This window comes from Urocitellus parryii, chromosome 5 (genome assembly GCF_045843805.1).
Source record: "Urocitellus parryii isolate mUroPar1 chromosome 5, mUroPar1.hap1, whole genome shotgun sequence".
NCBI classification, from domain to species: Eukaryota; Metazoa; Chordata; class Mammalia; order Rodentia; family Sciuridae; genus Urocitellus; species Urocitellus parryii.
The window spans coordinates 52,033,891-52,047,120 of record NC_135535.1 but is presented as its reverse complement, the minus strand read 5'-3'; the positions used below and the strand labels follow the sequence as shown (position 1 = coordinate 52,047,120).

Here is a 13,230-nt window from a genome sequence, read left to right as displayed (position 1 = left end):
ATTTCTTTCTAGGGCAGTAAGACCTTTTAAAATCATGTGAAACTTCCCAAACCTTCTGACTGACAACTTTTAAATATTTTCCATGCACTGAATGCCAGTGCCAGGGACAGATGGCGCATTTCCCCCTCATTCTTCCCTTCCCATTATGACAAGTTGCCCCAGTTTGGAGCTTAATAAATACAAAATAATACTAATAATAGTCATCCTCTGAAGGAATGAGGACTCAAGATTGCCAGAATGCTTACGTTAGTTTTGCTCCAACAAACCAGTGTCAGTATATTTCAGTTTGTGAACCACTTGGATTCTTGGATTTGGTCCAGTTCACACACCCACACACAGATACACACCCACGCATAGTTTTTCTCAAAATGCTTTATATATTTTTTAGAGAAATCTTTCTCAGGCTCCTTAAAAATCACTATTTCATGCCATTTTCTCATTATTGTTCACACTGAGACATCTGAAGTCATGTTGGCAACTGAATTTAGTCTTGAGACTTGGCATTGAAGAGTCATTTTGTTATGTAGCAACCCCTAGCCACAATGTCAGCCAAATTATATCATATGGTTACAAAACTGCTGTACTATATTCTAATTTTTCTCAGTAAATGTGACCCTTTCAGAAGTTTTTCTCCTCCTACCCTAAAATGACCTCAGATATTAGAGGAACCTAATTATAATAAAACTTTTACTATATTTTCTTATTTATAGCCTGAATTTTTGAAGGGTGTTTTGAAGACACATGGAGTAGAGGGAACCATTTAAGTCTGAGTCGCAAAAGGAGATCAGAACAATATTTCTGAAGTTTGTACTGACCTCCAAAGCACCTCTCAGTTTGGAATAGGTATGCTTCCTGAGGGAGGTCTGTGAAACTTCTATAAATGACATTTTATTCTGTTTCTTATTTCCTATTGCTATGACAGAGGTTTTTCTTGATTATAACCTTAAGTCAGCTGGGTAATTCCAGCTACTCAGGAAGCTAAGGCAGGAGGGTTCAAGGCCAACCTTAGCAAGTCTCTGTCATAAAAAGAAAAAAAGGAAAATTCCTACGACTGGACTGGCTTATAAACAGAATATATAACCTTATACTTTATCACCCAAATCAGTATACTTCTGATTGAAAGGAAGTGCTGGGGGCGGGGGAGGCATAAACCAGTGCCCACATAGGCAATCCATGACGTTTGATAGGTCAACATAAGTAAAACACTTGGGCTCTTATCTTCTATGGCTAAAGCCTCTCAACTTAAGGTCTATACATTTCAATTTGAAAGTCTGTGAGGTTTTTCTGAAAATTTAAACTTTTGTTTAAATCACAATGAAATGCCTGTGATTTAAGTGTTTCTGTTTGCATTGTTTACATTGGTCTGTTGTTTGTCCTTACATGGGAAAACTTTGATTATCTCTGGTCAGAGAACAGAGGTGACATTAACTCACAGTGAAATGTTAGGGTGAAATGAGTCAATATAAAGACTTGTAGTGGTCTGAAAAAGTGCAACATGATAGTAGGATGCTGAATTCAGGAATCCATATTACAGCATTCTGTCATATTCACTTTACAAGAAACGGTTTGGGCAACATATCATTTGTTACACTGATATTAAATTGCATTTAATTGTATAAACTTAGATTATAAATTTGTGTTTTTATAATGGCATAGGAGTTTTCTTACACCTAGATTTGTTAGCACATATTAAAGAGAATGAGAGAAAAATCATTTAAAGTTTTGTTTGAATTTTAAGAATCAATGTTAATATGACATTAAAAACATTGGCAACAAATGCAACAACAGAAAAGTGAAAGGACATCAAACTAAAAAGCTTCCACACAACAAAACACTAAAATGGAAAGGCAACCATTGAATGGGAGAGATGATACAAGAAAAAAAAAAAACACCATTCAAAAGTAAAAACAAAAACAAATCAAAATGAACAAAAGACCTAAATAGACATTTTCCCAAACAGTACAAATGACCAAGAGGTATCTGAAAAGATGCCCAACATCACTAATCATTAGGAACATATAAAATCATAATGAGATGTCACCTCATACTGCTAGCATGGCATTTGTCAAAATGACATAATGTTGTAATTATTATAGAAAATAATATGGAGATTCCTCAAAAAAGTTGAACTACCATATGACCCAACAATACCACTTCTGGGTATGAATCCAAAAGAATTACAAAGGGGTTTTGAGAGAATATTTGTATTCTCATGTTCACTGCAGCATTGTCTATAGTACTGAAGAGGTAGAAACATCTGAATGTCCTTGAATAAATGAGTAAATTTTTAAAATGTGGTATGCAAATACAATGAAATATTATTCAGCTTAAAAGAGAAGAAATTTCTGTTACATGCTCCAACATAGATTTCTAAGACAATGAAATAAGTCAGTCAAAACAAAAGAAACAATTTATTACAGGATTCCACTTATATTTTCTAATTAGTCAAACTCAGAAACAAAAAGGAGAATAAGAATGCCAGGGAGTGGGGAAATTAGTTACTATTCAGTGGGTAAATGGTTTCAGTCATATGAATAGACTGGTGAATAGTTCTGGTGTATGACAAGGTGCATATAGTATATACACAGGGCTGGGGATGTGGCTCAAGCGGTAACGTGCTCTCCTGGCATGCGCGGGGCGCTGGGTTCGGATCCTCAGCACCACATAAAAATAAAATAAAGATGTTGTGTCCACCGAAACTGAAAAATAAATATTAAAAAAAATTCTCTCTCTCTCTTTAAAAAAAATAGTATATACATAAAACATTGAGGGTAAATCAGTTGTTGGAGGTTTAAGCTATATTTTTAAATTTTTATTGCATATATTTAAGATAAACAACATGATGTTATAAGACATATATGATATATTAAGATAAACTACATATATAGTAAATATATATGTGTATAATATGTATATATAGTAAAATAGTTACTACAAATATATGTGTATATTTTACTATATATAGATAGTAAAATGGTTACTACTGGATCAAATTAACTTATCCAGTGTTATTTTTTTACACAAAAAAAATCAATGTTCCATGGTTAGATCATAATTTTGCCTTTTCTTCTCTTTTTAATACAACTGTGCCCTCTGGTGGTTATAGTTTCTAAGAGATGTACTCCCTTTCCAAATTCATTTGTAGGTCATCAGTGTGGAACAGGATAAATTGCCTGTAGGGGTAAGGACTTTGATTTTAATGCTGGGTAGTATAAAGCAATACAAAGGTTTTAGTTGTTGTTGTTTTGGTTTGGTTTTGCAGTACTAGGGAATGAACCCAGGGGTATACTGAGACATATCCCAGCCCAATACAAAGGTTTTTAGTAGAAATTTTGATTCTCTAATTCAAAAATCACTTCCAGGACTGGAGTTGTGGCTCAAAGGTAGAGCGCTCACCTAGCATACACGAGGCACTGGGTTCAAGCCTCAGCACCACATAAATGTAAAATAAGGATACTGTGTCCATCTAAAACTTAAGAATAAATATTTTTTTAAATCACTTCCATTTTAAAATAATGGACTTTAGGGGTCGAGGATGAGAGCACAGTGACTAAATAAGCTATTACAGTAGTTGTTGGATGTTTAAGCTAGGGGGTAGCCAAAATTATGGAAAATCAATAGATCAGGAATATATTTTGTAGGTATTGCTAGTAAGCACTTCAGATGGATTGTATTTATGGAATGAATAAAATGGGGAAAACAAATCTCTCAGGTGTCTCTTAAGCAGTGGAGTAAATAGAACAGACTTGTTGGGTACAAATATGCCACAATGAAACTCACTCTTCTGTATAATTAATACATACTAATAAAAGGAATTCTGTTTTGAGCATGTTTAAGTATATTATGCCTATGCAATAATTGATAATTAAATGATTTGACTTGATTTGTGATTTATCCAAATCTGTGCAAGAATAAGTAATGTTATAGCAAAGTGCTATACTACCCGGGAAATTAAAATAAATTGTATACAATAAAATACAAAGGCACGAAGTAATTGTTTCTGTTAACTTAATAGCTACCATTTATTGAGGGGGTTTCTATTTGTTTGAACCATATGGGATCGCAGATCTCAACAATATTGGACCTTCAAAATGGCAATGTCATATACTTCATCCTACTTTAGACTATCCACAATACTAGATGTTTATATTAAAATTAATATTCATAAAACTCTGAATATAGCCTTTTATTATTGCATAATTGATTATACAGAGGCCCTGAAAGAGTTATGAGAAGTAGATGGGTAGGCAATATTCAAAACAAGTTCTTATATAGCATTTGGATTCTTATCCACAAAATTACAGTACTCAGATTTCTAGCCAACAAATCACACTGCCTCCCCCAAATGGGAAAAGCTTCAGATCCAAAACACACAGAAGAGCTAACTGGATGGAGAATTGCATTTTCCTTTCTATAGAGAGGCAAATTCAAGTTGACCTTACAAGTCTGTACTATATTTAGAAGTAAATACAGTGAACACAGAGAAATCAGACATTTATTTATCTCTATTTCGTTTCCTCAAAAATTCCCATCAAATACATTCTTTAAAAAATTTCCAGCTTCTCTTCCATATTCATCATTGAACTTCTCTATTCTGCAAATGTGTTAAATATAAAACAAGTGGTTCTAGACTCAGAAAAAACATAGAACACTAATGATTGGAGCATATCAGCAGTCAACAAGCTTGCTCACTCTCATCAGCTGCTTTATAGCACATTTGCTAATGTAATCATAAGTTTTCCTATCACAATTAAAAGCAGCATTAGCAAGGAGTAAGATTCAATATGAAAATATGTAAAATACTTTTTTGGGGGGTGGGTGGGTACTGGGATTGAACCCAGAGTCACTTTAGCACTGAGCTACATCCCTAGTCCTTTTTATATTTTATTTTGCAACAGGGTCCCACTAAGCAGAAGAAATTGACAGTTAAATCACACTCCTACTAATGCAAAGTTGAATTTTTAACATTCAAATGAATCTGTTCTCCAATGCTATATAGGCCAGGAGTTCTCGGATTGAAGTGGCTGGTCTCTAGAGTAGCCCCACAAAAGGGTCGAACTTATTAGTCTCTAAATTCTCAGCCACCTTTGGTATTATTTTAATAAGAAGAATAAATACTAATCCAGGCTCAATGGCACATACCTGTAATCCTAGCAGCTTGGGAGCCTAAGGATCATAAATTCAAAGCCAGTCTCAGCAACTTATCATAGGCCCGAAGCAACTTAGTAAGATCCTGTCTAAAAATTAAAAAAGGGTGGCTCAGTGGTATCGCAACCCTGGGTTCAATTCCCAGTAAAAAAATAATAATAAGTACTATTTACTGAGTCCTTACTACATGTGAGGGACCCTAATTAGTGCTTCACCCACAACTTTTCATTTATGTCCCCTAACTCTTTACAATAGGTTGTATACATTCTGTTTTAACTGAAGTTTGGAGATGCCATTAACTTCCCAAGTCCAAAACAAGTGTAGAGATGGGATTTAAACTCATACATTTTAACTTCAAAATCAATACTCTTAAATTGTACATACAAAGTGTGTATGTGTGTGTACTTTCAAAAATACTTTTTTAAAGAATGACTTTATGACTTTTGCTGGTAAATGGATATAACTGGAGACTACCATGCTAAGTGAAATAAGCCAATCCCAAAAAAACCAAAGGACATATGTTCTCTCTCATATGTGGTTGCTAACAGACAATGTGGGCTGGGTGTGGGAGACAGAAGTTTGACAAAGGGAAATGATGAAAGGAAGAGGGGGGGATGGGAATAGGAAAGACAATGGAATGAACTTTCCTATGTTCATATTGAATACATGTCCAGTTAAACACCGCATCCTGTATATCCACAAGAATGGTATCCTAAGTAGAATAAGTTACACTTCTATGTATGTATGTCAAAATACACTCTACTGTCATGTATATCTAAAAAGAGCAAATAAAAAAATACTTTCTAAAATGGTAGAAATGATTGTCTTTGGGGTAAGTAGGGGTGGTAAATGACTGCACTCACATCATGAAGGTGTTCAAAGGATATAGAATCTTGAAACAGCTCAAAAACTAGGCTCTCTATGCTTGCCTTTCTGGTGACATTTGTATTCTTAAAAATATATTTAAGTGATTTCCATATTCAAGTTTGTTTTTTGCTTGAGGTCAGTGTTTAGGTAAAGTATTAAATGTGTCTGATCACCAACAGAGATGGCTTATTAGGTGATTTTCTTGCATTTGGTAATAATGCAAACAAACTCACAAGCATAAAAGAATTATGGAAGGATAACCCTTTTAAAGTGTTAAAATTTCTTGTTTCTTCCTCTTCCTGGGACTGTCAAATGAGTCATACAGAGTAAACTGAAGAAAATCAAGGTGACAAATCCACCCATTAGCTCTCTAAAAAGTCAATGACTTTATCCCTACATGGAAAGATTCAGGTACATTCTGACAGAACTTTGGCTCCCAGAAATTAGACAAAGTATGATTTCAGTGGGAGAGGAGCTGCAGAAGAGGCAGGACAGAGAAACTCTAAGCCCTCATCAGAGACTGCACTACTACCATCAGAGTTTGCAAAAAAAAAGGAAAAAGAAAAAAGAAAAGAAAAAAGCCTGCCCTACTACCTTCCCAGGTAGAAGCACCCTACTAGCCAGGGTATTTCCAGAAGACAAAGTGTAACTGAGTTGTTGATGCTCTTGGTGTTGTCCTATGGGTTTCATCAGTATACCATTTGTCTAGTTTCAAGTGATGCATGCTGGGGTCCTAAGAATCTCATCACACTCCTATGACTGACCATCTCTTGGGAATAATCCCTCATCTAGCAGCCCAGGATGCTCATTTTGCTCCCAAAGTGGATGACTTGGATTCATTAATGGGTGATGGTGAGAAGACTGGAGACTTTGTGGGACAATGTTGGTGACACAAAGAAAGCAGGATTATTTGGAATCAGTGTGAAATCATCTACTAAGCCAGGATGGCAGAGAACACATTATCCCATTTCAGAGTGTCAAAAATTGTTTCATGGGCTGGGGATGTGGCTCAAGCAGTAGTGCGCTCGCCTGGCATGCATGCGGCCGGGTTCGATCCTCAGCACCACATACAAACAAAGATATTGTGTCTGCCGAAAACTAAAAATAAATGAATAAATAAATATTAAAAAATTCTCTCTCTCTCTCTCTCTTTTTTAAAAAAAAATTGTTTCTCATACAGGCAGAGAAGGGGAATTTAGCATCCAGTCCCACCCTTCCGCATAACAGAAGGAAGCCCAGAAAGAAGTAGATAAGCCCTGGAAAGAAGTAGAATAAAGCCTGAAGCAAAATCAGTATTTGGCTTAGAACCAGGAATAAGATATCCTATTTTTTTCCTCTTACTTTCTGCCACTTTCATTTCTAAGACATTTTTAAAAGCCACATTAAAAACATCTCATAGAAACAAGGCTAACAGATAATTTGTAATCAAAACAATATATAAAAATTTTATCATTGTGTCTAAATATTATTATTAGTGTGTGTGTGTGTGTGTGTGTGTGTGTGTGTGTGTTGAGAGCCACAGCAGAAGGGGCCCCAGCAAACTTCCAGCTGCCAGCAAACTTCCAGCTGCCAGCTGATGATTGGCTCACAGCGGCCCAGCAAACTTCTAGCTGCCAACTGATTGGCTCCTCTGCGGTGATGCTCATTGGGCTGTTTCCTCTCCCTTTCAGACCATGGAGCTGCTCATTGGGGGACTTTTTTTGGCTCTGCCCATGCAACCCAGCCAATCAGCCTCAAGAGCAGGAGGAGTGGGGGAGGTTGAGAGGCTTGTGGGAAGCCGGTGGTGGCAGCTGGGCTCTGAGGGTTTTTCCTGAGGAGCTGTGTGATTTGGTGTGTGTGTTCTAAAAATAAAGTTTGTTTCTTTTGACAAATGGCTCCTGAATTGTGCCCAGCCAGACTTCGGCATGTGTGTGTGTGTGTGTGTGTGTGTGTGTGTGTGTGTGTGTGATGGTGGGGAATGAACCCAGGGCCTTGTGCATGCAAGACAAGCACTAACTGAGCTATATCCCCAGCCCTAAGTATTATTTTTAAAAGTAACATTATACCAGTCTTTTAGTTTTAAGTCAGGATTGCATTTATGTTTGCATTTTTGAAAAATCTCACAATAATTCTGCCTTTATGCATTAAATACTGGCCTAACAACAATACAAGCACATAGGGTTTATAAATGAGGGAAACCTTCCTACTGGCAGATTAAGTCATTTCTGAAGCTGCAGGTACAGTCTACAGGGTGCTCATGATGACAGGCCGTGGTTGGCACTGCTAAGAGCTGGCACTTCTGAGAGGCAGAACAATGTAGAAATTTCATCCTTGTCATAGACATAGACATTTTAAAAACTAACAGCATATGTGTGTGTACAATTTCACATAAAGTCTCAGGTTTAGAGCAGGTCTATTTTTATATAGAATGTATGTAAACTATGTAAATATTAAATCTAAGAAAGGCCTTGGAAAATCAATAAGAACCAATACAAATGTTCTGTATACTAAATTTATAATTACAAAATAGTTTATTTAAATATTGCAGAACATGGTGATAAGAATCTGCTAAAAGTCCTCAACAAACTGTAACTATAATAACATTATTCAACACAGGTGAATCTGGCTGGGAATTTTTTTTTCAGGGTAGGGTACTGGGAATTGAACCTGAGCCAATCCCCAGCCATATATATATATATATATATATCTGTATATATATATATATATATATATATATATATATATCTGTATATATATATATATATACATATTCATATATATGTATACGGCAATAATGCAAATAACGCATATATATATTTGGTAATAATGCAAATATTATCCATATATAAATATATATATATATTTTTTTTTTAATTGAAAGACAGGGTCTTGCTGAGTTGCTTGGTGCCTTGCTAAATTTCTGAAGCTGGCTTTGAATTCCCAGTCCTCCTGCCTTAGCCTCCCAAACTGCTGGGATTCCAGGTAAGCACCACCATGCCCAGCTGGGAACTCTTTCTTTGGAGGTAGATTTTTCTCTTATCCTTCCTCAAATCATGATAAGTTCACAGAAGGCCCAGTTCCTAAGTTCTTAGAAGTCAAAATTCCATAGCTCAAAATGACACCAAAGTTAAGTATTTGTTGGATTAGTTTATAGCCATAATAATAATAAAGATCTCTTTTTAAAATGGTTGTGGGAGAGCCTTCATTGCTCATGAATAATTTCTCTTCCACGGAGACTCTATGGGACTGTTCACATTAGCCCACAGGTGCCTGAAGTAGAGTGGCAGAATCATTTGTGGGATTCGTTTGTTTGTTTGTTTTGGTGTTTGGATTTTGGGTACCAGGGATGGAACTCATGGGCATTCAACCACTAAGCCACATTCCCAGCCCTACTGACACTGCCAGTTATTGGTGACGAGTTCTGCTTCCAGCAAGTAGAAGTTCGAACATTAGAGAAGCACGATGAGGCAAGCATATAAAGCAGGATTTTTTAAAAAATAAATGGGGTAACACAGACTTCTTCCAGGAGGGAGAAGGGGGCCATAGCTGGTATCCCCCAGAAGCAAGGCGTTCTATCCTTTTTAGATGTCCTATGCTTCCTTTGTTCTCCTCCCTTTTCCCCCTTATCTTTCTCCTTCCCGCATAAATGACCAGGCCCAGGAATGCTTGGTAGGATGGCCCAAGGGTGGGAAACAGGTGGGCTGAAGGGGGAAGGACAGGATGGTGCAAACCCAGCACACTTTAACCACCTTAGAGCTCCCTGTAGGGAGGGGCAATTCCTGGGACAGGTTACCTTGGCAACAAGTTGGAGCAGGGGCAGTTTCTTGATAAGGGAGGAGGAGGAAGGGCTCTGAAGGAATTAACATTTCAATCCCTCAGGGGGCAGTCTCCAACTTCCCAGACTCACTCAAAATTGGCCTCCTTAATCCGACCTAACTCGATTTACCTATCTATACTGACTGCCTGTCTAATTCTGGCTTCCCTGCTTTGTATTTTATTTAAAGACAGGGTCTCACTGAGTTGCTTAGTGCCTCGTTTTTGCTGAGTCTGGCTTTGAACTCATAATCCTCCTGCCTCAGCCTCCTGAAACACTGGGATTACAGGCGTGAGACACCGCACCCAACTGCATTTGGTTTTTTTTTTTTTATTTTAATTTTATGTATGTCTGACATATGTGACAATAGTGGAATGCATTACATTTATAATTATCCATTCACGGCACAATTTTTCGGAACTCTGTATATAAAGCATTTGGTTTTGTTCACGAAAGTCCATGCTTCGTGCCAGGCACGGTGGTGCACTCCTGTAATCCCAGCAGTTTGTAGGCTGAAGTGGGAGGATCACAAGTGCCAGCCTCAGCAAAAGCAAGGCCCTAAGCAACTCAGTGAGACCCTGTCATTAAAAAAATACAAAATTGGGCTGGGGATGTGGCTTAGTGGCTGGGTGCCCCTGAGTCCCTGAGTTCAAAAAAAAAAGAAAGTCCATGCTTCTTTATCCTTGACAAATGAGGAGCTGACATTCTGTTCAGCTGTGCCTGTGTTTCTCCTGCTCATTCTTCCAAAAATACTTTTGCCACTAGTTTTTAAAGGTGGAAAAGTAGGGTGTCATCCTGTTGCTCAACATTGATGACTCTGTAGTTTATACTCTGTACAACAATTTTTCATTATATATTTCAATGGCTTCACACCAATTATTCTCCTTGAACTTCTGTTCCCTTTGTAGTTTTTTGTGTCTGTAGAAACTTTTCTTTCTGGAGAAACACTAGTTTTTAGCACCATTCTTACAGGGTTTTTTGTTGTTGTTTGTTTTTAGCAGATAAACTTCAAGGACCTCTTAGGTATGGATGAAACATAGGTATTGATGTAACATTTAGATAAAATCTTTGTTTATAGAACTCAAGATGAATTAAATAAATAAATAAATAAATAAATTTTTCATAGATTTCCACTCCCAATTAACATTTTATATTCTTATTAACATTTTACACATTGTTTCTGTTCAACCAATTTGAGAATTTCATGAAAAAGTTGAGTGGTTGGCTGAGTAATAGGGTAACACAATGGGAGCTTCTTTTCCAAGGCTGGCATATGAATAAAGTACCTGAAAATCACAAAGAGAAACAAAAGAGAGATCTTTAAGAACACGAATTTCATACTGGTCACATTCACACTAAGTGGTGCAGGGTTGTGGGTGTGTGAGTCTGAGCCACAAGATTCAGTCAACATTTAAAGCCTCCCAACCTCCCCCATTTGTGACCTAGAAAATCTCTTGATATGTGTGCCTTTCAGCTCACTGAAGCACTTTACTTTACCAAAGGAAGTGAATTTCATTAATAATGTATCAGTTATCAAGGCATTAATAAAGGAGCCAAAGGATGAGTTGAGGTTCTTGCTTCTTGGTTTCTCAGGCAATGCGCAATGGGGAGTTGAAATGGAAGTGCCAAGCTGTGGAGACTGCTAGGGCAAAGTCAAGAGGAAAGGGAGGGTTTATTCCACAAGCTCAGTATAGGAAAGCTGTGAACGACAAAAGTGAGAAGGCCTCCCCTTGGATGGCTTACTAAATGGTTTTCAACTCCAAGTGTACATTAGAATCACCTGGAGAGCTTTATAAACTATCAGTGCCCAGACCCCCAGCTCAGAAAACTCAAACAGACTTTCGAGGTGGGAGACCAAACAGTATTGTCAATGGTTACTAAGGAGATTCTAATGCAAAGCAAGTTGAAAAATCCTAGGTTAAAACAAGGATCACAAACCTAAATTTAGTAATAGCAATGGTTGCAAAACATTGTGGAATATATTAAAAAGACAGTGGACTATACAGTTTTAAATGGTGAATTTTATGCTACGTGAATTTTCCTTAATAAAAAGGAAAAAGATGTGAGGAGACAGGAGTAGGGGGTGAGAACTGGGTTGTTGGAGAAACCCAGAGTCAAATGAATCCTCTTTATGGGAGCCATAATGAACCCTATGGTGTATGAGGAAAAACAGACCTTACAAATGGGGACAAATTTTTGTGAAGTCAATCTAAGGCCATAATGGATGTCTCCACAGCCTTCTATAGCTCCATCCAAACTAGTAACAAAGCTATGCCAGCTGCACTCTTTCATCTTAAGGCAGACACAACCTGGGTTTTTTCCTTAATAGGTGCTAATGCAGGCTGGGGCTTTGCCAGCCTATAAATAGAAGTGGAACCCCTGAGGTGCAAGAGAACAAGCTGGCTACTGCTCTTTCTTACTGTTCCCTTTCTGAGTAAGAGAAGGGAAGGATAAATGAGACAAAAAAGAAAAAAAAAAAAAAACCTCGTTAACACCGTTCATTAATTGTTCCTCCATTATCTATTGATTTTTTAATGACTCAATTGAATTCACAGTCCATAATTTACCATTTCCTTCCTTAGGGTTTGTTACTCTTAATTACTCACAGCAGGTTACAATCATTACTACTTATGTGACAGGCCAGCTTCAAGAAAGACAAAGAGTGAGAAACAATCCTCCAAAGAGAGTTTGATGTTTCACTAGTATTTTCTGACCTGGAATATATTTTGAACGGCAAAATTCTTTGAATTCTCCCCCAAATACTTTCTTTCTTTCTTTCTTTTTTTTAGAGAGAGAGAATTTTAATATTTATTTTTTAGTTTTTGGCGGACACAACATCTTTGTTTGTATGTGGTGCTGAGGATCGAACCCAGGCCGCATGCATGCCAGGCGAGCGCACTACCGCTTGAGCCACATCCCCTGCCCCCCAAATACTTTCTTTCCTCTGATCAAAGTGCAATATTATTAAAGACAAAAAAATATATATTTTTTGTCATCACATAACCTAAACATTGGGCCATGTTGCAGGTTTGTAAGAAAATCAGAAAAGAGTGGTCATATTGCAGATTAGATGCAGATTTTTTTTTCCCTTACCTAAATTCTTCGCTGTAGTCATTCCTGATATACTCAGCTAGAGTCTTGCTGTATTGCAGGCAGCTCTTGAGGATGTAAAACTGCTGGTACAACAGAACTGCTTGGAAGGGACTTAGCAGTTGCAATGAAGCTGAAAGCCCCTTCACTACTTGTTTCACAATACTGGCCACAAAGGTAACCTAGACAAGGAAAATGCAGTTACATATAGGCTACACTCAACCCACAAGAGTTCCTATTTCAGCTGGAGTGTCATTTACAAGTCTAGGTTGAAGCCCTCACCACACTTGCATCAACACCTCCGCACTATTTCTCATTGAAATGGTACTCAG

At 37.3% G+C, this 13,230-nt stretch overlaps 1 protein-coding gene across 1 annotated transcript in view; it reads right to left on the bottom strand.

Moving 5' to 3' along the window:
• Nucleotides 1-10,967: 10,967 nt before the first annotated feature.
• The window catches only part of C5H12orf56 (chromosome 5 C12orf56 homolog), an 80,776-nt gene continuing 78,513 nt past the window's right edge, over nucleotides 10,968-13,230 (bottom strand). Inside the window, exons 12-13 of the mRNA XM_026392969.2 lie at nucleotides 12,902-13,080; nucleotides 10,968-11,094 (exon numbers count right to left, since the gene is read on the bottom strand). Coding sequence (XP_026248754.2) covers nucleotides 10,968-11,094; nucleotides 12,902-13,080 — 306 coding nt within the window. The remainder of the gene's footprint in view (nucleotides 11,095-12,901; nucleotides 13,081-13,230) is intronic.